Here is a 23,920-nt window from a genome sequence, read left to right as displayed (position 1 = left end):
TTCCCACTATGGTGTGGAATATGTGACTACTTTTAACATCTCAAAAGAGCAAGCTCTATCACGGAATAGCACAATTAGCATATACTTCTCCCTTCTCTGAAATGCTCATCTCTGCATTCCACTGAAAACAAAGTATTCCAATTCAGCAAATCACAAACTTTAACCTCGCACTGAAAAAGTTATTCCTTCAGACTTCTTGTCACAGTAGGAATGCATCATTAAAAGAAAAGTAACTGCATCATTAAAAGAATAGTAACGTTTAACTTGAAGGCATGTATTCAATGCCGTGGGAGAGCGGTGACTGCGAGCAGGACTTTTTGCTCGCAGTCAACGCTCACCCTGTCAGTATTCAACTGACCCCCCTCATTCGCAAATTCCCCCTCGCTCCGTTTTTTGAGCGAGGGGGGAATTTGCGAATGTGCCTCCAAAAACTGCGAGAATCGAGGCTAATTACAGCAAGTTTGCTGCACTAGCCTCGGCTCTCGCAGTTTAGGGGAATCCTCGCCGTTCTGTGACTGCGAGGATTCCCCCGGAACGTTGCATAGTGCGAGCGGCCGGCGCAGGGGTTAAACTGCGAGGATCACTGGTTTTCTGTGATCCTCGCAGTTTAACCCCCTCGCCGGCCGCTCGCACCGGCATTGAATACTTGCCGAAGACTTTTTCTTAATGTAACTTTAGAACAGAATATACGCACTTATGGTATACATACATTGTTTGATTTTGGTAATAACACCTAAAACTCTGAGTCATTATTGCATTTGGCCCACATATTGTGCTGGATGTAATGCCGACAGAGTCCGTTGGCCGTTCTTTCTAAAAGGGGTTTCATTTTTAAGGCATGGTTTTACCTTTTAAGTGATGTTCCCTTTAAAAAAAATATTTGAGTTCCTACTTCAAACTCGAGCGCCTTTCCATCCATCCTATTGTATGACTTGAAGCCACAAGCACTGGTTTTACCTATTTTATTGAACATGAACAATTTTGAATTGGCCCTGGAATACCAACTCGGGGCACCCCTACAAGTGCCCTGAGGAACTCAAGGTGTACTGCACCCAGTTTAGGAACCATTGCTGTAGAGGATACATGTTCCCCATCAGTGTATTCTTCAATAAACCATTTAATGTGCTTTGTATACTTCAGAATACTGTGCTTTTACATCCTATTTCCATAGGGTAAGTGCTACAAACGCATCATTGTAATGAGCAAGAGTCATGCGTTTTCCCATGTTTTGTACATATGTATAAATCTGTTGAGCATGCAGGACATTGTTCGGTTTTCGGCTCCTACCTTGTAACTATAGTATAGCGTAGAACCGTTATATAAACTGTCTTCTTTTTGTCCAGTGTTTACTGCCAACACAATATCTCGACTTATGTAATTTATCATTACTTGCCATGTTTTATATACATGATATGAGCATACATTTTGGTGCTCAATCATTGAACCTAGACAGAATCTGGAAAGTGACTTGCCATGATTATTGGGCCTGCAATATGTCTGTAGTACTGTATTACATAAACTGCACTTTGCTCGAGCGGACTAGAGCTTGTTACATGCCAATTATGCACCCATCATGGGATGACCAAAATAGCTCTAAAAGCAAACATTTGGGACCCCCTGACTTCAAAAATCCTGCGTATGCCCTTGCTGTACAAAACCCTTTCCCAGTGAATTGTACTCTCTCTGTAATACATTCTCTCTACAGCAGTATCTGCTGTCACATATGACTAGGACATATGACCCTTCCATTTATTTTCAACAATTCTTGGGGATTTAAGTATTAATGAACTCAGGGGGCTGTAAAGGCCCATAAACACTGGGTGACTTTGAGCTGAAAGCAACTTCGTTTACTCGTCTGAGCTGCTTTCAGCTCGAAAGCCACCCATTATGTAAGGAACCGCGATAAGCGGTGATGCGTCATCCCGCATCATAGGCTAGGCCGCTCGTCTGCTGGTATTACCTGGGCAAAAACACCCAGTGTGTATAGACCTGATGGCTTTCAATTAATGTACAGGTATCCGGAAATTATGATTTAGTACAGGGGTTATTTTGCAGGGGGTGAATTCACTTGTTTAAGAACTCTGTAAATCAATAGCAATAACAAGAGGCAGAGTCCTAGATAAACACTAGTTCCTGTAAGACATGATGTGCTAGAGAAGCTGTATCTGGGAAGTAAAAGGCTAAAATGTGGGAGTTGATGTACAAAATATCATCTTTACCTTTTCAAATGTAGTTTGAAAGGGCAGCTCTCCAAAAGGTTGGCAGACTCAATTCTTGCAAACTTCTGCTAAACACAATGGGGGAGATTCTCTAAACTAAAAATGCGGTAAAAAAAAAACACATTTTGGGATGCTCTAAGCATCCCCCTGCCAGGTTAACGTGACGGGGGGCATCGCCAGCAAAAGCTGGCGATGCCCCATAGAAGCCTATGGGCTTCTAACGCGACCCACCGCCGCCCCACACCGACCCCTTCCCCCTCACCTGTGTCCGGGCAGCACAGAGCTGTGCTGCTTGGACCTGTGACCTCCTCCTCCCCTGCACTATGATCCTCTTCTTCCGGGTGCAGGAAGGAGGAGAACCCGGCGCAGCAGCGCTGGGTAAGGGAGGGATGGGAGAGCCGCCGTGTCCCCATGGGACCCGCTGACTCTCACTGCAAAGGACGGCTCTTAACGCAAGAACTGTCCTTTGCCATAATTATCGCATATATTAGCGCATATGTGATAATTATGAGTGCAATGGGCGGCGAAGGGGGGTGGAGCTGGGGTTCGGATTTTAGAACACCCCCCCCCCCATATACTGTATGGCCGCCTGTATAGCTCTATCCAGAGGTAAATTGGAATGGTTTTATACCATTAAGCCAGTGATTGTTACCATTGGTCCAGTCAGTATTTGTATAATATCCTGGTTTGCATGTGACAAAATTCAAACCATGGTATGAATGTTGGCATTGAGTTTGTGAACACGGACCATGTTTAAATGCACAGGTCGATTTTATAACTTGATGCGAACACTGTCAATCTACAGCCACAATGCCAACTAAGGTAAAGCTGTTGTTAGGGTTACTTAACACCCCTTGGGAAACCACATGACTGACATGCTGATTGTGGGCATACACAATATTCACGTTATGACGATGTTGACATTATGTTCTTGTAAAAATTACAATTGTTGACTGCTTTTTCAGAACATGCCCATATTCTGATGTTGACATCCTGAGTGCCAGCTTTTAATACCACACCTTGAGGCTGTGCAGTTTCTACCTCTATAAAGGTGCATACACATGGATAGATTTGGCAAAAGATCTGGGCATTCCAACCAATCGAAATTACCAATTGCTTAAATTGTTCCATGTGTGTATAAACGATATCGATGCCAATGCGCGTATATGCTGGTCGTTGATAGAGGTCTATGGTCTTTCATGCATGTAGAAACCTATCTTTTGCAATGTATTCTAATCGTTTCATGTGTGTCCACCATGAACGATTTGGTAAAGCTGATTGACTGGCTCCCACTCCCCTCCACCATCGTTAAAGATCAATCATTCACTATTTGACACCAAATCATTTGTCCAGGAGTTCTGAGGAAATTGTTATAGAGATTGGATCTTTTGTTAAATATTTCTGTGTGTATGCACCTTTTAAAAGGCTTTGGGTACTTGTTTAGTTTCAGAGCGGCAGCATGGCCGCCCGCTACTTCCGGGTTTGGCGCTCTGCAAACTTTCTAAAACAAAGTCCATGGCAACGTGAATAGTTCATACCCCGACTATACACGTTGGCATGGAGTTGATTTTAGATAGTGTAGTTAGCCACCGAGGCCGTAGCGTGGGCGAGCGAAGCGAGCCCCGCATGGTGACACAGATGCTGCTGCGACTGAGACGCTGCCGCCGTGAAACTAAACAAGTACCAGGCTTTGTACAGCAGATGTACAAATGTTCAGATCTTGTATACAACAGCACAGTGGCCAGGTCACTGATGAGGCTGAAGGTTAGGTTGGTCATTTATAGAAGAGAAAAATAAGAATGAGGCTGTCTGATTGTACGGAGCTCTGTGGTAAAATGAAAGCCCTTACTGTAAATTAGGGTATGTTTGTGCTTAAATTAGCAAGGAAAACTGTACATATAATTAGACCACTTTAAGTTGTTTGAGATCTCCATGATATGTTCCAAGTAACTATTTGTAATAAAGTCCTTTACATAACTTCTAATCTATCATTTGCTGAATAAGACTTTGGGAAAAACAAGTTGTAAGTGTGGGTATGAAAAGAAAAACCATAATTGTAAGCATGGACTGCTGCTAAACCTCAGATCCAGAAATAAACAATAACCTCATGCCACTTCTCCCTTTCTATATAAATGCTGATCATTTATGCTGCAAAGAGACCAGAATGATGTATTGTCAGGAGGAGGCATTCTAATTCTTGAGTGCAGAAAGGGCTTTTCATTTGAAATTTATGGGTCAATGTTTGCAAACTAAACATTGTTATTCAGGATGAGCAGAGAGAATGTCATGCTGCATTGGAGAGCAGGATAAAAGTTTTATATGCACTGAAAGTGAGCAGACGAGGGTCCTTGTTAAATTTCTCTATACAAATTGCTTTTTGCCAGCAGCGTGAGAAAACTATCCTAACATGTTGATCGACCACTTTAGCAGCGAACAAATAATTTTCTCTTTCTGCCCTTACTCAGTTTCAGGCACTTTTCCTTTCACACATGACAAAGTATAGGTAAATCAAATGAATCTATCTCAATCTATTAAGAAACTGTGCTATATACTAAATGAGAGGACTGCACCAACTTAAAAAAATATCATTTTTTTTTTATTGTATGGATTCTCCAAGAGCCAAGAAATTCCAAGGTGCTTAGGGAAATTGTTTCCTCCTGATTATTAGTATATTGTGGAGGCAATGCAAATTTTTTTTCTACCCCTGAAACTCTGATCCGAGTTAGGCAGTATTCAGTTGATCATATCACTGGATGCAATTTGACTGGGCACTGGGGCATATTGGGATGGGAAAGCAGTGAGGCAAATTTCTGAAAGCAGCCCTATATGGGGGTAGGTTCCGTTGAGGGGGCGGATCCTTCCTTCTCATAGAGCCTGATTCTGAGATTAGTCAGAGAAAGCTGCCATTGCTTTGGTTAACTTATTTTATGCTAATGCTGCTACAAAGGCCCCCCCCCTGGAAATGTATTCAGTACCCCTCTGGTCAGGATGCAGGTGTTCACTATACTGATGCCAGGATCCCAATTATCACGGGGGGACCAGCGCCAGAATCCAGACCTCAATTAGGGTGCTGGCGCCAGAATTCCGACTGCCGGGATTTTGAACTTAAGTATGTTGGGCAGCCCTAGTCGGAGTAAGGGTTAGGCTGGGGGTGGGGGGCAGGTGTTGGGGTTAGCGGTGGGGGAGGGGAAGGCTGTTATGCTGTGGTGTGTGGGGGTTAAGGTTCAGCACTAGCAGGGAGGTCCATGTCAGGGTCAGACTCTGAATGGGGAGGGTGGGGTTAGTCTGCAGAGAGGGAGGGTTGATGGAGGGGGTGTGGGTGTGGGGAGAGAGCGAAGTATACGTACCTGACCTTGGACTGAGACGCCCACAGTCAGTGTATACAGACACTGTAGTTATGCTTTGTGTGTCTTTTTATATACCACTATTGGCCACACCATTGTAACCTGTACAAGCCCTATGCTAGGAAAGTTACACTGGCATATGAGAGGCACACAAGCCTGTCCACAGATGAAGCTGGCTCAGCACTCACAGAAATAAGCAACTTGGCCCAGTGCACACTGCACCCCACAGGGATAAACAGAGCAATCAGATGGTTTCAACGTTTCAATCGCTAGAATCTCATGACGAAAATCGTTGAAATGTTGAAACCTCAGCTACTGCTTCTGTGATTATTTATGCGAGCTACGAGTGCCACCATCTGTGCACGCTACTGGGTGTGCTGTGGTTGGGCTCTCAAAAGCCCAACTTTGGATACCTTTTTGCTCACTACCTCCAGTGGCACAAGTTCTTTGTGGCCTGATCTCACCCCGGACTCGCTGTATTTTGTATAAGGCTGTGGCCAGAGCTAACACTAGCCGCACTTACTTGTCGATACTAGCCTAATTGAATTGAGCCCAATTAAACATGTGAAACTTTCACTGGGCCTAAACAGCAAAACAGAAGATATGTTCCAGAACTGGCCTGGCCAACCTGTGGCACCACACGCCCAAGCATGGAATGCCACAGTTTTGCTTTTATGGAATGCTAGAACGGTGGCAAAGCATGCTGGAATGTGTCACACATCTGGATAGCCACAGGTTGGCCTAGCCCAGGGCTGGGCAATTGCTGCCCTCCAGATGTTGATGAACTACACATCCCAGGATGCTTTGCATTAGTTTTGCTATGTGGCCATGCTGAAACTGATGCAAGGCATGCTGGGATGTGTAGTTCATCAACATCTGGAGGGCCGCAATTGCCCAGCCCTGGCCTAGCCTGTTCTAGAAGATGTACTGTATTGTCCTGGCATTTACTGCCGTGTCAGCACCCTATTTATTCCTGAGAAATGCTATACAAGGCAGCACAAAATACACATATACAGTATCGCTTGCAGATGTTAGAGTAGCTTTCTCTTTTGTAGAATGTTTTTTTTTTTTCTCCCAAATTACAGGGCAATACTCAACATAAACAACTTTTTAACCTTTAATGAAAATATTCATTTTCTGGAAACATTTGCTTACTTGGAATTTCATATCTCCAGGGAGAGAATGGAATTTCTAGGAAGTGGTGATCTTCGCTGGACCTAAATATTGTGTTACTCTGAACATGTGTGGTGCCAGTTATCAGAGGGCTAGTAATAATACTACATAGAATGTTCCTGCAACTTCCTGAACACTTAGAGGTGTATTCAATGCTGCCGGCGATGGGGGTTTGTATGGTGAGAATTGCTTGTTTTTTTTCCGGCTAAGATCGACTAAAACAAGCCATCCTTGCCATCAAACCCCTTAGCCGCTCGCTGTATTCAATGTTACAGCAAAATCGGGGATTCCCTTAAACGGCGTGGCTTGGCGCTAATGCAACAAGCACGCTGCATTTTGTGGTGAGCCCCACATTTTTGATGGCCGCACTCGCTGTTTCCACCTTGCTGAAAAGAACCAGCAAGGTGTAAACGGCAAGTGAAGGGGACGGCGTTGAATACTCTGACAACACGCTATCAACACTGCTCGCCATCAGGGGCTCGCCACCTGCATTGAATATACCTATTAAACATTACTAGCATGTATATTATAGTGATAAAATATTGCCTGTTTGGCTCATTTCTGGGAACTCCTCCTTTATAAATTACCAAAAATCACATATCAAATGTATGCTAATATGAACAGCTAACTTTACGTTACATTCCAGCTATGTGTAAGAGACTCCACATTCCCTTACTGAGAACTGAAGCTCCTTCCAAATTCTTTAGGGGATTGGATACTGGCCATGATGGGGAAAACGCAGTAATTTCATTTGTACCACATGAAACCATACACAATTGCTTTTTGTTAGAATATTTAGCTCTGTGCATTTATTTGTATCCTCCGTGTTTAGTGCATCACTTTTCATTACAAGATAACATGGTGATTTGTCATAGATTTCATATTAACCATGCTCATTTAAAACACTGACAAACACATAGTGCAGTATTCAATGCCGGTGCGAGCGGCCGGCGAGGGGGTTAAACTGCGAGGATCACAGAAAACCAGTGATCCTCGCAGTTTAACCCCCGCGCCGGCCGCTCGCACTATGCAACGTTCCGGGGGAATCCTCGCAGTCACAGAACTGCGAGGATTCCCCTAAACTGCGAGAGCCGCGGCTAGTGCAGCAAACTCGCTGTAATTAGCCTCGGCTCTCGCAGCTTTTGGAGGGACATTCGCAAATTCCCCTCGCTCAAAAAACGGAGCGAGGGGGAATTTGCGAATGAGGGGGGGTCAGTTGAATACTGACAGGGTGAGCGGTGACTGCGAGCAAAACGTCCTGCTCGCAGTCACCGCTCGCCCACGGCATTGAATATATGCCATACTGTACCTCCAAACTAGGGTGGCAAAATTGATGGGATTTTGGGATTAGACTGTGCATGCGCAGTCTAATGCCAGGCAGCGTGTGAGCAGCACTGCTCAGATGCTGCCTAGCTTCTCCCATCTCCCACTGTTCGATTCTGTGCAGCGTCACTGGTCAGAGGTCATACTGAGCAGGCCTTCAGCTGCACCGCCAAACCAGTCCACACTGCACTTTGCCTGGCTGCACCGCTGTTGGCCATGTGAGTAAATGTGTAGGGCGGCTTGTTTGTGGCACAGGTCCGGGGCATGTTTTTATTAAGTAGACAAATTCTGGGATTGAGCGTTTTTCAATCCCAAATACTGGGATTGAAAAAATTCCTAAGGATATCCCTAAAACCCAACATACCTGTTGTAGACTCCTGCATTGCAAAGCCTCTATTCACTGCTGGGACTGTCCAGAGAAAATCTGTAATAATTTGGCAGACCGTGTACTAATGTATGAAATGCACATATAAATTAATTGTGGTTTAACATACAGCTGTGGCTCCCAAATGCTGTCCTGAAGGCACTTCAACAGTCCAGATTTTAAGGCCATCAATGGTAAAGCTAGGCATACACTTAACAATTATCTGGCAGATCATCTGCTAGATTTGGCAGGTTGGAATTACATTCTGCTAATGGATGTGAGCAAATGACAATTGACCATTTTCTCCTAAATACTGGAAAATGGAAAAAACCCTTGTCATTCAGACAAATGGTTTAAAACACTGATTTGACCAATTTGTTTGAATTACCATTTTGTCCAGTTTCCCGTTTTTAAATGTCCGTGTCTTTTTTGATTGAAATTAAAATCTGGTAATGGCTGAGAGCAAATGACAGCCAGCCAGATCTGGCAAATTATTTGCCAGATTGTGTAATGTATTCCTAGCTTTAGGCACAGGTGACTCATTTCCTATTTCAGTCAGTTTGATTACAGCATCTGTGAGCAAGCAGGGATATCCATAAAACATGTACTTTTGGGGTGCCTTGCAAACCATTGGCCTAAGTCATTACGTATGAGCACATGCTTGCTTTAATTTTGAACCTTTTAATTTGCTATAACACAACAATGCCTATGTACTAAAACCACAGGGCTAGGGGTTGCAGTTTTATAAATTACCATTATTTTTACTGTGGAATTGATGTAATTCATAAGGCGATTTGGGCACGATTTCACCCGATTCTGATGAATCGGGACGTGAAATCGACCAAAATCACACATCTAGACATCCCATGGTTTGCTAAATCTTATGTGCAGCCCGAAGCTGGGCGGGGGATGCTGGCTACCAGAGAGCCAGGCGGAGGGAGCAGAGGAGGGCGGCACAGGGAACCAAGGAGCCGTGCAGGGGAAGAGGAAGACTGCGGGAGCAGAGCACTTAAAAAAAAATAAAATAAAGCCCACAGAAATGAATAGGAAGCCATTGATTGGTTGAGACCTCTCTCATGATTAGCTAATCAGTGGTGACCCATTAATTAGTACGTGTTTTTTTTTTTTTTTGTAAGTGCTCCGCTCCCGCTGCTGGTACGTTCCCTGCCTGGTTCCTTGCGCCGCTCCCTCCTCCTGGCTCTCTGTTCGCTCCCCCCCCCCCCCTGCTGCATGGTCCCCGCGGCAGGGTCCGCTCCCCCCCTGCTCCCTCCCCCTGCAGCTCCCTTGGTGTTGCATGCAATTTATCACATGCAAAACTTGGCACATGAAGTGCCTAATCGCATGTGATCCCTTCCGGGGAGCTGCGGGGACAATCTGATCCGACTTGTCCTTAGGACAAGTCAGACTAACGTATGGGGGCCTTTATACACCAATATGTATTAAGGAGCCCATTTACCATATGATCACATTGCAATCCTATTGTCTGGATGTAACCCTGGGCAGATACAGGGACAAGGAGCTTGTCACTGCAAACTGCTCATCCGGGTGACGGGGGTCTGCACATAAATGGTTAGCGCTGACTGCACTGCCCCCCCTGGCAGTGCAATCTGTAGCCCATAGGCTACAATATGCTACTGCCATCTGAGTAGCGGTAGCCCAGGGTCCCGATGCGATGCTGACCGATGTTAATACATCGGGCAGCATTGCATCCCTCATAGAAACCTATGGGGGATGTGACCAAAGCCGGAGGGATTGCAGCAGGGGTCTGCAATTCCTGCGGTGATCCCTTCTACATACATTAGGGAGATACTTAATGTTTGGAGCTAGCCCCTGAAAATTGGTGGTTTGGGGGAATTAACCGCAGATAAGCAATAGTAAATGGGCACCTAAAAGATCCTCATATCTTCTGATCTTATGCGAGAAGACTGAGGTGGGAATTTATTGGTACTAATCAGTAAAAGCAGCCTGGCCTGTAAATCAGCTCTGCTATGTCGGAATAAATGACTATTGAATATGGAGTGCAATGAATTTCAAATGCATGAATATTACAATCAGGATGCATAGTGGTAAGTGCTCATCACATTTAAATGTGAGAAATATTCTCCCTTCCCATACCCAGCAATAAATACCAATTTCACAGCGCAAGAAGAAGTGATTTTTCTGCTAAAGCTCCTTAGTCGGTGCCACAAGACTGTTACTCTCTGGGTTGTTAAAGGTCAATAAGCCCTTCAGCTGCCCAAATCTTGACATGCTTATTACTAGTGAAGCAAGGGCGTACTACCATAGGTGCAAAGGGTGCAGCTGCTATGGGGCCCTGAGCTGAAGGGGGCCCATCTTTACTGTCTTAGTAATATGTTTTACATACATTTATCACCATCAGTTGTTAAATAGGGGGCCCATACAAACTTTTGCTCTGGGGCCTTCAAACATCTAGTTACGCCCCTGTAGTGAAGGAACTGGTAACTAAGGTTATACAGGACAGGATTATTAAGAAGCCGGTACAGGCAAACGCCACTGACAGCCACAGCCATTTTTACAAATTTGTCCTGCATTTATATAACATACTTCTTGTCCATCCCAGGAGGGAGAGGGGGAGGGCTCAGAGGAGGCATGACTTGGAAAATGGCAGTATGGACATGTTGGATTCAAACAAGTGTTGGGACTAAGAGGGGGCAGGACTCTTGTGATAGAAGATGCTTTATGTGGCTCAGAGAATGCCAGGACTCAGAAGAAACCGGATGCGTTGCAAGACATCAGAGTACAAGATGCATTCTGGGACTCAGAGGGGGCAAGATTGCGGTGCAATGTCATTTATGATCACAGCAGTTGATTTTCTAAGCCAGAGCTGGTCACTTACTGATGTTACATAGCAACGCTCTCTGAGATTGGGCATTTAAGCCATCATTTTGACAGGTTTTAACTAGTCATGAATATAGATTGGAGGTAGGAACATATCGGGACTGTCTTCACACCTTCCTCTCTCCATATCCTGCAAAAACCGTTGTGGTCACCTGTATATTAAGTCCACATTTTGTGGATTGTTAATTACACATTCACATATTCTGGCATTGAAAGTGAAATATTTCTGTTGTGAAAAAATAGGCACAGGGGAAAATTGGCCACATGGCAGCCATACTCCTACACCCAGGGTAAGGTCATTGAACTGGCCATCTCAAGAGGCGTTGTTTTACAAATTTACTACGCTACAGTGTGGCAGCTCCCACACTCTTAAACCAATCAATCTCCCTCTCTGTAGTGTAAATATACATATTAATATGGGACCCAGAACTAGTTTTTTTACTTAAGGCCCCATTGTGTTTGAATCTAGCTTGGAGGTTTGGGGCACTGGGGCTAAAACTATAGACCTGATCATTCTTTCTGGTAAACAATCCATGTTTGGTAAAAAAAAAATTGACCTAAAGGAAACAATGTTACAGAAATTACTGCGATAAGTGACAATTGAATTCCTAAGGGCAGACTTCTGTGCATGGTATGCTATTAAAGTCTGTTCCCAGTGATCATTTAGAACAGGAAAGCCGTTGTAAAATTGCGCAGGTTGTAAAGTGGATAAAATGTACATTGGTTTATTAAAAGTTTACCTGCACTATAATACAATTGGAAAAATACAGTGTGGTGATTTTACTAGGAGCAATCTGTTTGGCTTCTAAAAGCTATTGCTTTTCTTTCCAGTTTCCCCATTTGCTTATACACTTGCCTTATATCATCCCACAGAGGTTAATTTGTGTTGTGTTGTCCATAGCAAGTAACCATATTGCCTATCAAATTTTGGAAATGTTGGCTATCTAGTTGCTATGAACATGCGCACTGCTATTCATTTTTAGAAGCGTTGGTATATATACACCAGTGTAGCCCCTTTTTAAATACAGTACAAAGGCATCACATAAAAAAAGCAGAGGGTTAGTACCCATGGGTAAAGTTGATGCTGGGAAGAAGTGTGTGTGTGTGTGTGTGTGTGTGTGTGTGTGTGTGTGTGTGTTGCTCCTGTGATATGCACACCCTGCTCGCCTATCCAACAGTCTGGTGTTGGCTGCACAGCGGGGGAAAAAAATCTCTGTGAAATGGCCATTTTACGATGACTCGTTCATGTGCAATGTTCCCGAGGACTTGGTGTGGGTGTCATGTGCCCGGAGACCTCCTGCACAGTGCCAGAGTCTACTGTATTGCCAGAGAGGAGGGGGCCCAATAGAAGCCTGCACACTGGCCCCTCCCCCTCCTAAAGTGTCTCTGGAAGAACAGGTACACTTAGGAAAATCTGCTGGAGGGCATTTACTGATCACTACATGATATACCATCACTACCTGTTATCTGTGGGCATTTCTGTTTGACTTATTTCTCTTATATTAATGCTTAGCAGAGCAGCGGTGAATAGATGCTATGTGCATGCTCACAGTATCTGTTCACAGGAGACCCAGGGACTGGGGACATGTCAGCAGCTCATAGAAGCATTTCATGATAGCAGCAGTGGCACAAAGCCATGCCCCCCTTTTGCAGAGTCCACGCCCCCTTTTCAGTTCATCCCAGCTCAAGCTTTATAGATGTTAGGAGGTATACTAATAAGTAGTCAGCAATGCAGGTAACTGGACTGATAAATAACACCTGGGGGTAGATAATGGGCATTCGCTCCTTCCCTCCACATAATTAGTTTTGGGATTTCTTTGCAATGACTACATTCAGGACTATTTTTGGTCCGGAATGCCGTTCCTGACGCTCTTTTGCAAAATTATGTCATCATGAACGGCGTTCCGGGACCTCTGCGGCCTGCCCTGCTGTCTGTCTATTCCACCACTGCTGACCCCGCCGCCGCTTCCCTTCAGAGGGGAGGAGAGCTCATCGCGCATCTCTCCTTCCCCTCACTGTGTCCCTGTGACTGGGCTGTCAGCCAATCATACCTCTCGGGCCGGCTCCTGATTGGATAATGGGCAGTGAATCAATCGGAGCTTGCAGGCTTTCAGCCAATCTGGAGCCAGCCCGTGAGATATTATTGGCAGACGGCCCAGTCCCAGGAACACAGTGAGGAGAAGGAGAGACACGCAATGCGCTCTCCTCCCCTCCGAAGGGAAGTGGCCGAGGCCGACAGCATGGGGACAACAGACTGGGGTGTGGGCAGGAGAGGCGTGTGCTGCATCCCCCCCCCCCCCCATTACCTCCCTCCAACTACAGCAGCAGATGGTGGTGGTGGTGGCAGCAGCAACAACAATGGTGAGTTGCACTGCTATTAGGAAATTCTGGCACTATGGGAAAATGTGTATCTGGCAATGAGGGCTTATGCATATCATGCCCCCATTTTCAATGGCTATGCCCTATGTGGCACACAGTACAGCTAAGTCATTTTATTAGACTTGCACCACTGGCTGGGGGAGTATTGTTTATCTGGCATTGCTGGGGGCATTGTGTGTAAAATAAATAAAAAAATATATATATATATATATATATATATATATATATTCTCTAGCACTGCTGAGGGCATTGTGTGTTAAAAAAATGCAACAATTTATGCAACAATTGATGTCCCACCCCTTTGTTGGTTCCACCCACACCACCACCTACTTCTGCTCCACCCACAGGGGCAGATCTATTAATTGGCGATCAGGGGAATCTGCGCTATCCCCATGCGCTAAAGCAGGGGATAGCGCTTCCCCTGATCTAAGACACCTGCCGAGCGGCGGTGTGAGGCAGGAGGCATAGCACAGCTACGATATTTCGTAGTGCGCGCCTGCCTGATTTATGAACTGTCAGCATCGCTGACCGTTCCACCGCCGGCAGCTATCAACCTCGACAGCTGCAGACGGCGATGCCCTATGCCTACAGCAGGGACAGCGCTGTCCCTGCTGCTGGCTCTGAGCTGCGCTGGGGATCTCGCGTGAGTAGCCGGCCGGGGAGAAGCAGACAGCGCGTCAGTGTTAACTGATGCGCTGTCAGCTGGAGGGGACATCGCCGGAGGGGGGAGTTAGCGCTCCCCCGCTTCGGCGACAAGGTCTTAGTAGATCTTTTCGGTGTCCCGTCCTGCTTCGCCTCGCTACTGAGGCGAAGCAGGCAGTGTTATAGCGGTGCTCTTAGCGCCGCTATAATAAATCTACCCCACAGTTCCTGAACCTATTTTCCTACAAAAAAAATAGCACTGACTACATTTTTAATTATGTTACACTTCCATTCTGGAGTGCTGCAGCTGCAATAATATCTAGGTCGGTATACAACTACACTGATCGCGGGTAATGGTCTCCCCTGATGCAATCCAAACTGTCCAGTAAACTGGATTGTGACACGGCTTATCGGGGATCTGATTTCACCTGCCTTAGGCGAAAGCCGCACCGAAGGTGGGCTGAGGCAGCTAAAAGCACACAGGTTTCATTGAATCTCTGTTTTAGGGAGAAAATATGTATTTTATTGGGCAATATAATTGGAAAGTCTGATAAAAGTTCAGTGAAGCATCAGCAAAATTTTAGTTTTTCATCTCTTGATGTTCTGTCAGCAGTAATTGGAAACCTCTGCCAGTATTTTACAATATATAATGACCTATCCTTGCAAGATTACATGTTCATGCCCAGTGAGTTTGTATACAACCTGGGCCCTTATAGGTGAATGAGAGTCGGTGATCAGATGTCTTTGATCCTATTTTGTGTTTTAACTGAAGATAGAGACTTGGGGTTTAATCCAATTAGGTGCCATGTGCTGTTGTGGCATCATTTCAACGTTGGCAACAGCACCCGGACTCTCCCTCCCTTGTGGACTGATTTCAGCCTAAATTCGCACAAAATTGCTCATGGCTGTTAAAAGGAGTGGTGTGAGTAGGGTCTGTGTTTATTACAACACATAGGCTTACCTGCGTACCACAAAATAAACCCCAAAGTATTAAGTATTGTCACTGCAATGGGATCATCCGTGCTCTCTGCACATAGGACTCCATGTTGCCCTTGAATGTTCATTTGTTGTGTGTTCTTCTGCTTAAATGGGTATGCTATTTTCATTTATCTTGTGCAAATGTTTATTTCTCAAAGGAAAACACTCAGATCGTTACTCTGGAAATGTACATCTATGCTGAATTGCTATTTATACTCCATGCTTAAATATTTTTTTGCGCTTGATTGCTTGCATAATGATCACAATTTTCCTGCATCATATACTCCTCTCTTTTTCTTTAAAAAAAAAAGTGAGACTATTTTTGTTTGTTTTCACAATAACTTATATTTTGGCTTCTTTACAGGAGCAAAGTCCCAGTAACCAAACGTCAAGTGCCATGATGCAGGAACCTCCAGAGATGCTGGAAGAGACGGTCACTGTAGAAGAAGACCCTGGAACACCCACCTCTCATGTGTCTATTGTCACTTCAGAGGATGGTACCACAAGGAGGACAGAAACCAAGGTAATCCGTCAGTCCAGCTCAGTCACTAACCCTGTGGATTGATGAAGTTGATATGTTTTTATATCTGATCCCAAAAGTTTTGTCTACATCTCTTCAACACTTTGGACACGCATCCGTTGTCTCCTCAGGGGAAGATAATTATTCAGTAAAGTGATTGGACTCTGCAATCTTTTACTCTTTGCTGGTAATGAAGCTGCATTCAGCAACCTCTCATAGCTTTATCTTCAACCTAGTAATTTTAAATCTGAAGATGGAGCACGAAAGTGCCTCTCATGTATTCCAAACACAAAGGGGAGTTCAGCCTTCCTTGTATTCTCATGCGGTTTCGGTGCTGGGAATTGACCGTTTTGCATGTTTTCTGATGCACATTGAAATCTAAAACGAGTATATCTGATTCTACAAATTTCCTTAGACCATGTTCTGTTTTTAGTTTTCATGTCGTGACTTTTTCATGATTCAAGCATTTACAGAATAATTTGTTAAATGTACATTATAGCTAAAATAGTTTTGTAAAATCCTTTAGATTACTTTTACTAGTAAAGCAATCATTCTGTCTGGGATGACTTACAACATTCTCATGGATGGTGAACTGATGTTTTCTAGACCTAGGTGGTGGTATAGTGCACAGTAATGGGGAAAGTAACCTGTAGAGAGCTGCGTAGCATACAATATTGCACAAGTACACATATTAATGGGGGCATTCAATTAAGTCTAGCCGGGAAAAAAAACGGACATTCATTCATTCATTCATTCATTCATTCAATTGTAAATGTTTTTTAGTAAATTTTTCCCCAATGCATTGTCACTTCTTGAAAAGTTGAAACTGCAATGGCGAAACAAGACTAACAAAAAAATAAAACTGTTGAAAACGGACGAAGCTTTGACAAAAATAAGTGGATCTGCGAGTATGCTGCCAATTCACATGTTTTATGTCCATTTTCTACATTCCAAAAATCAGCATTTTTTAATTGATTAGGTAGACTGTAAATATAACCTTTAAAAAAAAAAAAAGGGCAGCTTTTTAGACTGTTGAAAAATCCTGTAAGGAATTGAATACCCCCCTCTCCCCTATGCCTTCATTTTATAACAGACCTTTAATTACTAAGCACTGGGAGTACACAATCCCATGACCGCCACTGTAATAAAGACCGTGTTTGGTTGCTGTGCGGGATGCTGGCCGCTCTGACGTCTTTTTAAATGGTCAATAATGATCAAAAATCATGCCTTGTAAACTATTGCCCACTTAAAAAGAAAAAAAGTCTGTCAAACTTAGACTTCATTACATATGACCCATAGCTTCTATTGACTACTTTGTAAGCTGTGGGTCCAGCTAGTAAAGCCATGAGTTGCTGTGGTTATGCAGGGTGAAGCCCTGAAATGTTAGTATGAGTGCAGACTGATAGTGTTGTGCTGTGACATGCTGCCAGCCACCAGTTGCACTGCACTGTTTTAGGGCCCCTTCTGTCCATATGTCTTTCTGGGCATTTAAAAAGAAAATTACGATCTAAAATAACTTGGATTTCATTGCGAATTATTAAATAGAATAGTGGGTGGGGGGAGGGACGGAGGGATAGCCGGAAATCCTGATGTTGATGGGAGGTACTTTGTTACTCCCTGTTGTTATTTAGCTGGGATGCTGCTTGAACTTTAAATCCCAATGTAGTTATTTTAGACATTGAGGGCTTTTTATATTCTTATAATGTGAGCGAGCTGGTCCTAGTCTTCCTAAGGCCATTCATTTTTTATTTATTTTTAGCTCCTCTTAAATATCCGTTTGCATATCCTTCATTACCTGGGTGGGTCAGTGGGAAGGGGAGGGGTAGGTTAGTTTAGTATTAGTGTAGTGTAGTATTAAATACATAACATAGATAGTGAAAAGTGGGTCAGTTGGATGGGTGAGTAGGATGGGAGAGGTAGATTTTTGGTACAAATTAGCTACCATAGAAATGTCCATATACTATTACTGGCGTAGTTTTTACTTGGTTTTAGCTAAAGGCCACTAATTAACTTTCTCCTATAGTCCATAGTAGTTAGAGGGGTAGGTTTCTTTTATGGGATCCAAGTATGATTCAAGTTGGTGGTGGGTTAAACAGGGTGGGGGGTTATGTGGTAGGTTTGTTTTGCGGGTTATGGGGAGGTTTGTTTTGAAGGGGGAATTTTTGTTTTGTTATGTGCTTGACACATCAATACCACTATTTTATTTTGATATTCCATTCTGCTCGGTATATGGGTATTCTGTTGGAAATTCGTGATAAGTAATTCTGCATACAGTATTTTACTACGATAAGAATGTTTCTATCTGTTGGATACCTACCCGAATGGCGCCTTTGGGTATTTTTGTTTCTATAAATCCTGTATTATAATACCTACTTGATGCATAACGATTATGTATGGACATGTCTGCCTGCTTGCTTGTTTTGTTCTATTGAAAAAATCAATAAAAATTACTGAACTAAAAAAAATAAAAATAAAATGAACTATTCTGTATGATAAAGGCACCTTAATGCAAATAAATATGATACAGTGAATCAACAGGAGGTAAAGACTTGGAGGCATAAATGTGTAAAAGTTTCTATAGCTTGGTAAAATGTTACATGTTTTGAAGTTGCATGTAATCTACTTAGTCCGCTGGGGGAAATAACATGACCTTGGACATCTCACTTCTGGTTGATTTACAGCAGTACATGTACAGGTCTGGTTCCACCTGAGTGAACACAGTGTTTATTTGAACTCTATGGGCATGCTTCTTTAAACAATATTGGAATGATAGGTAGATGGTATTGATAGTAGTCTGTATCCCCGCTCAAACTTCTGGGACTGTTACTGCAAACAAAAAAATATAGAATCCGTTGCACAGTTCAAACATTTGAGTACTTTTAACTACTGTCCCTCTGCTAAACTTTTGGCTTTCCACTTCAATTCTATTTTCCTTTCAGTGGTGCCTTTATACTAACATTTATGGTTTGTGCCATGCTATAATTGTATCCTCCTACCAAAGATACCATATATACAAAGTGAAAATTATTTAAAATCTTCAAAAGCCCATTTCTACCAACGTGTTGGCTTGCTCATGTTGTGGACCATACAGTACACCCAAACCTCTCATCCACTGGATTCTTCCATGATGGTTCCAACATTTATATAATGTGATCAGATCTGTTAATAAAGATCTTATTTGACCCATACACTTGCACTAGTAGATAAATATGATATAATTACTACCTAACTGTGTTCTTAAACTCATGCTATCTTCCCATACGGTTGGCCGTGCCCTATATACTAATGGTTGGAAAACTAGGCTATTATAACATTCACAATTGGATTGACCATACTGATACCTGTTTCGTTAAGGTTTACAGAACTAATTGTTTTCTCAGTGACCACAAGGAACTAGTTGATTCTGTAATGGTTAAAACTTTTACTGTTTTATTTAAAAAATATATAAATTTTCTTCTTCAGGTTACAAAGATGGTAAAAACGGTGACTACAAGAACTGTACGTCAAGTGCCGCTTGGACCAGATGGGATGCCAGTGATTGATGCTTCCTCTCCTATCAGTGGCTACACCGATTCTATTGATAGACGATACATTAAAAATGGGGAGCGTTTTATTACACCACAAGCTTCCTCAACTTTGACCAGATCCTATAACAACAGTTACACCGACTCCTATGGTGATCCTCATGATACTCCATATCGGCCCTTCATGGCACATGAAGGCTACGGAGAAATACCAGACAACTATGGAAGCCTTTCACGTGGAATTAATTACCGCCCTCGATACGCATACACTCCAGGCAATAGTTACCGCCCTGAAGATGGCAGTTACACCCTCCCATCACGTAGGGAAAACTATGTTCCCATTGCACAGCCACAAGTGCCAATTGGCAGTAATGTGGACCTGAACCGGTCTCAACCTGAGCGTTTCCAACCAGAGCCATATGGTCTAGAGGATGACAACCGAAGTCTTGGAGCAGATGATGAAGGTTATGAATTAGATCCAGATTATTCAACAATGAATAGAAGAGTTCTTCCTGGCATGCCCTTGACAGGCAGACCACACAAGACCCGGTAAGACACCCTGTGCAAGTTTACTTGTTTTGTGGACAGCGCTTTACTTAAATTTCCATTATTACATTACAATAATGTTGTAAGCTTAGATCTGTTTTATATCTTTCCTTACCAGTTATATTTCACAATGATTTGTTACCTTTCATTTCAAAGTTACAGCCATGTGTCAGTTTTTTTTTTATTATTATTATTTTTATTGCGGTTTTATGCAAGTACCAAAAAGTTTGACATGATAACCTTAATATAAAGCAGATCAAAGATCGGTACAATCACATAGTCATTGATTTAAAGAATAAGGGGAAGAAATAAAATGGGGAAAGAGGGGAAAATAAAATGGGGAAAGAGGGGAAAAGTATTACTGGATAGGTTTATATACTATAGTATAACATAACAGCAGCATGTCTGAACGGTACTTGTTTCCTAGCACGGCCACAACGATCATGATCGTGGGCATCGTGAGGAAAAATCGGGGGCATCGCATGCACTAAAAAATCGGGTGCGATGGTACCGACGCGATTTCCCCATAGGGAACAATGTTAAATGCCTCAATTTACCCGCGATGCCCCCGATTTCCCATAGGAATCAATGTTAAATGGCTCAATTTACCCAAGTCATCATAGGGAACAATGGTAAATGGGTCAGAAAACCCAAAAAACACAGCTGAACAGTGAAATGTCCCCCCAAAAGTAGTTTACGCCACCCCACGATCAACGCAAACCCGAAGCGTGGCGAGCGCAGCGAGCCCGCGAGGGGCGGCGGTACGCATCCTCCGACCTTTTCATACCCCCACTATCCACGTCGGCGTGGAGTTGAGAATAGAATAGTGTGGCGAGCGCAGCGAGCCCGAAGCGTGGCGAGCGCACGCGGATACCTGTGAAGCCCGCGAAGGGACGCGTTTACCTGTGAAGGTATCCGCGTCCCCTCGCGGGGCGCGCTGCGCTCGCCACGATTCGGGCTCGGTGGCTCGCTGCGCTCGCCACACTATTCTATTCTCAACTCCACGCCAACGTGGATAGTGGGGGTATGAAAAGGTCGGAGGACGCGTACCGCCGCCCCTCGCGGGCTCGCTGCGCTCGCCACGCTTCGGGTTCGCGTTGATCGTGGGGTGGCGTCAACTACTTTTGTGGGGACATTTCACTGTTCAGGGGTGTTTTTTGGGTTTTCTGGCCCATTTACCATTGTTCCCTATGATGATTTGGGTAAATTGAGCCATTTAACATTGATTCCTATGGGAAATCGGGGGCATCGCGGGTAAATTGAGGCATTTACCATTGTTCCCTATGGGGAAATCGGGGGCATCGCGTCTGGACCATTTAAGCCTTTTTTTTAGCCGCATACGACGCGACCGACGCGATATTGACTTTTTTCAATGGGAAAATCGGGGGCGTCGGTCGCGTCGCAGACCACTAAAAATGACACCCGATGGCCGCGATTGTGGCCATGCTAGGAAACAAGTACCATCTGAACTAATGAGATATAGATATAAGTCATACAAGTAGAGAACTGGTAACAGTAAAATCATGAGCACAATCACGAGGGATGACTTTCGGTTTATCAGTCGCTAAAATACAATTTCTACGTAACTATGGAGAGGAATAAGGGGAGCGTAAACGGTCAATTGAGGGATTATGTGTTTGGGAAGTCTGAGTAGAGTCGATAATTTTGTATAAAGACCATTTATAGCCCATTTATTTCTGATAAGAGGTGAAGGGGTTGTATGGGCTGGGAGCTGTTTCATATATAAAGTGTTTGTGAATTTTGGCTTCTATGCCTTGAATGGAGGGGATAGTTGGTGTTTTCCATTGCTGGGCTATAGCAGCCTTAGAGGCAATAAGTATATGGCCGAGGATGTAGCTTCTGTATCGGATACATGCGGGTAATAATAGTGAAATAATGCGATCAAGGGGACATGATAACCCAGTACCTTGTAAATTAGATCAGAAATTGCTGTCCAGAGTGCCTGAATGTGGGGACAGTTCCAAAATACATGTAATATGCTCCCAATCTGTCCGCATCCTCTCCAGCAGTAGGGCGAGGCTTCAGGACAGATCTTATGTAAGAGTTCGGAGGTAAGGTAGACTCTGTGGATGAGTTTGAGAAACCTTTCTATGTGGGAGACACATAAGTCAGTTTTTACTTATTTGAGTTTTTTTAGGCTTAAGGCCCATACACACTGGGCGACTTTGAGCTGAAAGCCGCCCAGTATGTATGCCCCAGCGATGAGCATTGCTGTGCGCTCCCGCAACATCGATGGGAAAGCCGCTCATCTGCTGGTAATACCAGTAGATGAGCGGCTTTGAGGATGGCTTTGCATAGCTCTGCGCTATGCAAAGCCATCCTCCCCCCTCAGTCGGTGCCGGGCAGGGGGAAAATGTTCAGTGTGTATGCACTGAGCGGCAAATCTTTAACATTTATTGCAAAGTAAAATAGTAATAAATTATGGAAAATGTTCAAATAATTGGCATGAGCAGAGCATGGCACCGCATCCAAGCAAGGTTGGAGTGTGGGGCAATTCCACCAAATATGAAACACTGAACCAAATGCTGATTAATGCCTCATACAAACATTGGGTACTCTTAGGTACATTTTATTTAAAACATAGACACTGATACCTCTTGTTATAATTTAATAACAATTACTTTAGTAATTTTTAAATATTTGAAAGGGTACTTGTGTACATTCACAGCTCCCATCGCATGCCATATGTAGTGGCATGCGATGCGATTTTACCGTGTTTTTATGCGGTCGCATCGCATGCGATTGCATGAGATCGATTGCATGAGATGCGCCACGCTTTGGGCTCGGTGGCTCGCTGTGCTGCGTATGAAAGGGTCGTAGAACGCGTACCGCCGCCGCTCGCCACGCTTCGGGTTGGCGTTGATAGTGGGGGTGGTACAGTGTGAAAAATGACATTTGGGGTGCATTTTACATGATTTCAACTTATGTCCATAATTTCAGTGAAAAATGACATCGCATCAGATCGCATGTGATGCGATTTTTCCGTATACGATGCCCATCGTGGGAGCCGTGATTGTACACAAGTACCTTTTGAAAGTGCTGAGCAGCTAGGATAATAGCTTGCATTTCTGGGTGGCACTAGGCAAAGTGGTCAGATTCAAAAGCGTATTCAGTCCTGATTTTTGAGGTTGAGCAATGTATTTATTGTGGTACTGCACCTGTATCAGTCACATGGTGCACATGACAATTGATAGTAATGGCGGACACAGTGAGGATTCTTTCACAAAGTGAGTGACAGGTAATGAGTGATTTGTGGGCGGTTCAAATACCCCGGAGTGTTGTGACTATTTCATTTATGATTTCTTAGCTGGCTACTGTGAATTTCTATATGATAGGAATGACTCCAGTGGGTTACTTGCGGTGGACCAGTGTTGTGGCTATGTATACACTGGTGGATCAGAGACTAAATCAATGAGTGTCTCTGTAAAAATCTACATCTACCTGAGTCAGGCTCTTTGGGGCAATTTTTGGAACAAAAACTCTTAGACAAAGGAAGAAGATAGAGATTTCCCTATTTGGAGTGCAAAATTGACAAAGATGGTTATTTAGAGCTAATCACTGTTATGCAAATTCGCAAGCTAATCTCTTATGGAATGACAGATTATAGCATGCATGCACTATGCCAAACAGCAACAATAAACAGCCATTACTCTATTTGCAAACCCATCACAATTTGACTTGCATGCTGTAGTCGGGATAGTGGATACCACACACTGGATTAATGTCACCGCTTGGCCACGACCAACACGTTTTGTCAATGGGTCTGGACTTCATCAGGGGGCAGCCAGGCTGTGAGGCTTGAAACGGCCGATGGATGGCTAAGTATGACTGCTAACATATTGATGCTGGCAAGCTGTTTATACTATGCTTAGATGTATGTGAGCTTTTTTTTATTATATAAATTTATTTGAAATTATATCTTATTGCATAATTTCAGGGGTGCTGCCATGTCTCATGTATAATTTCAGAAGTGCTGCCATGTCTCGTTTATAATTTCAGGGGTTCTGCAATGTGTGCTGTATAATTCA

At 43.7% G+C, this 23,920-nt stretch overlaps 1 protein-coding gene across 8 annotated transcripts in view; it reads left to right on the top strand.

Moving 5' to 3' along the window:
- ARVCF (ARVCF delta catenin family member) overlaps window positions 1-23,920 on the top strand; it is a 576,304-nt gene that overhangs the window by 453,572 nt on the left and 98,812 nt on the right. For all 8 annotated transcript variants that reach the window (XM_083149627.1, XM_083149617.1, XM_083149662.1 and 5 more), the window contains 2 exons: window positions 15,646-15,804; window positions 19,264-19,874. In XM_083149627.1, the coding sequence (XP_083005753.1) occupies window positions 15,646-15,804; window positions 19,264-19,874 (770 nt within the window). The remainder of the gene's footprint in view (window positions 1-15,645; window positions 15,805-19,263; window positions 19,875-23,920) is intronic.

This window comes from Crinia signifera, chromosome 1 (genome assembly GCF_055691185.1).
Source record: "Crinia signifera chromosome 1, ASM5569118v1, whole genome shotgun sequence".
Taxonomy (NCBI): domain Eukaryota; kingdom Metazoa; phylum Chordata; class Amphibia; order Anura; family Myobatrachidae; genus Crinia; species Crinia signifera.
This window is presented reverse-complemented; position numbering and strand designations above follow the sequence as displayed.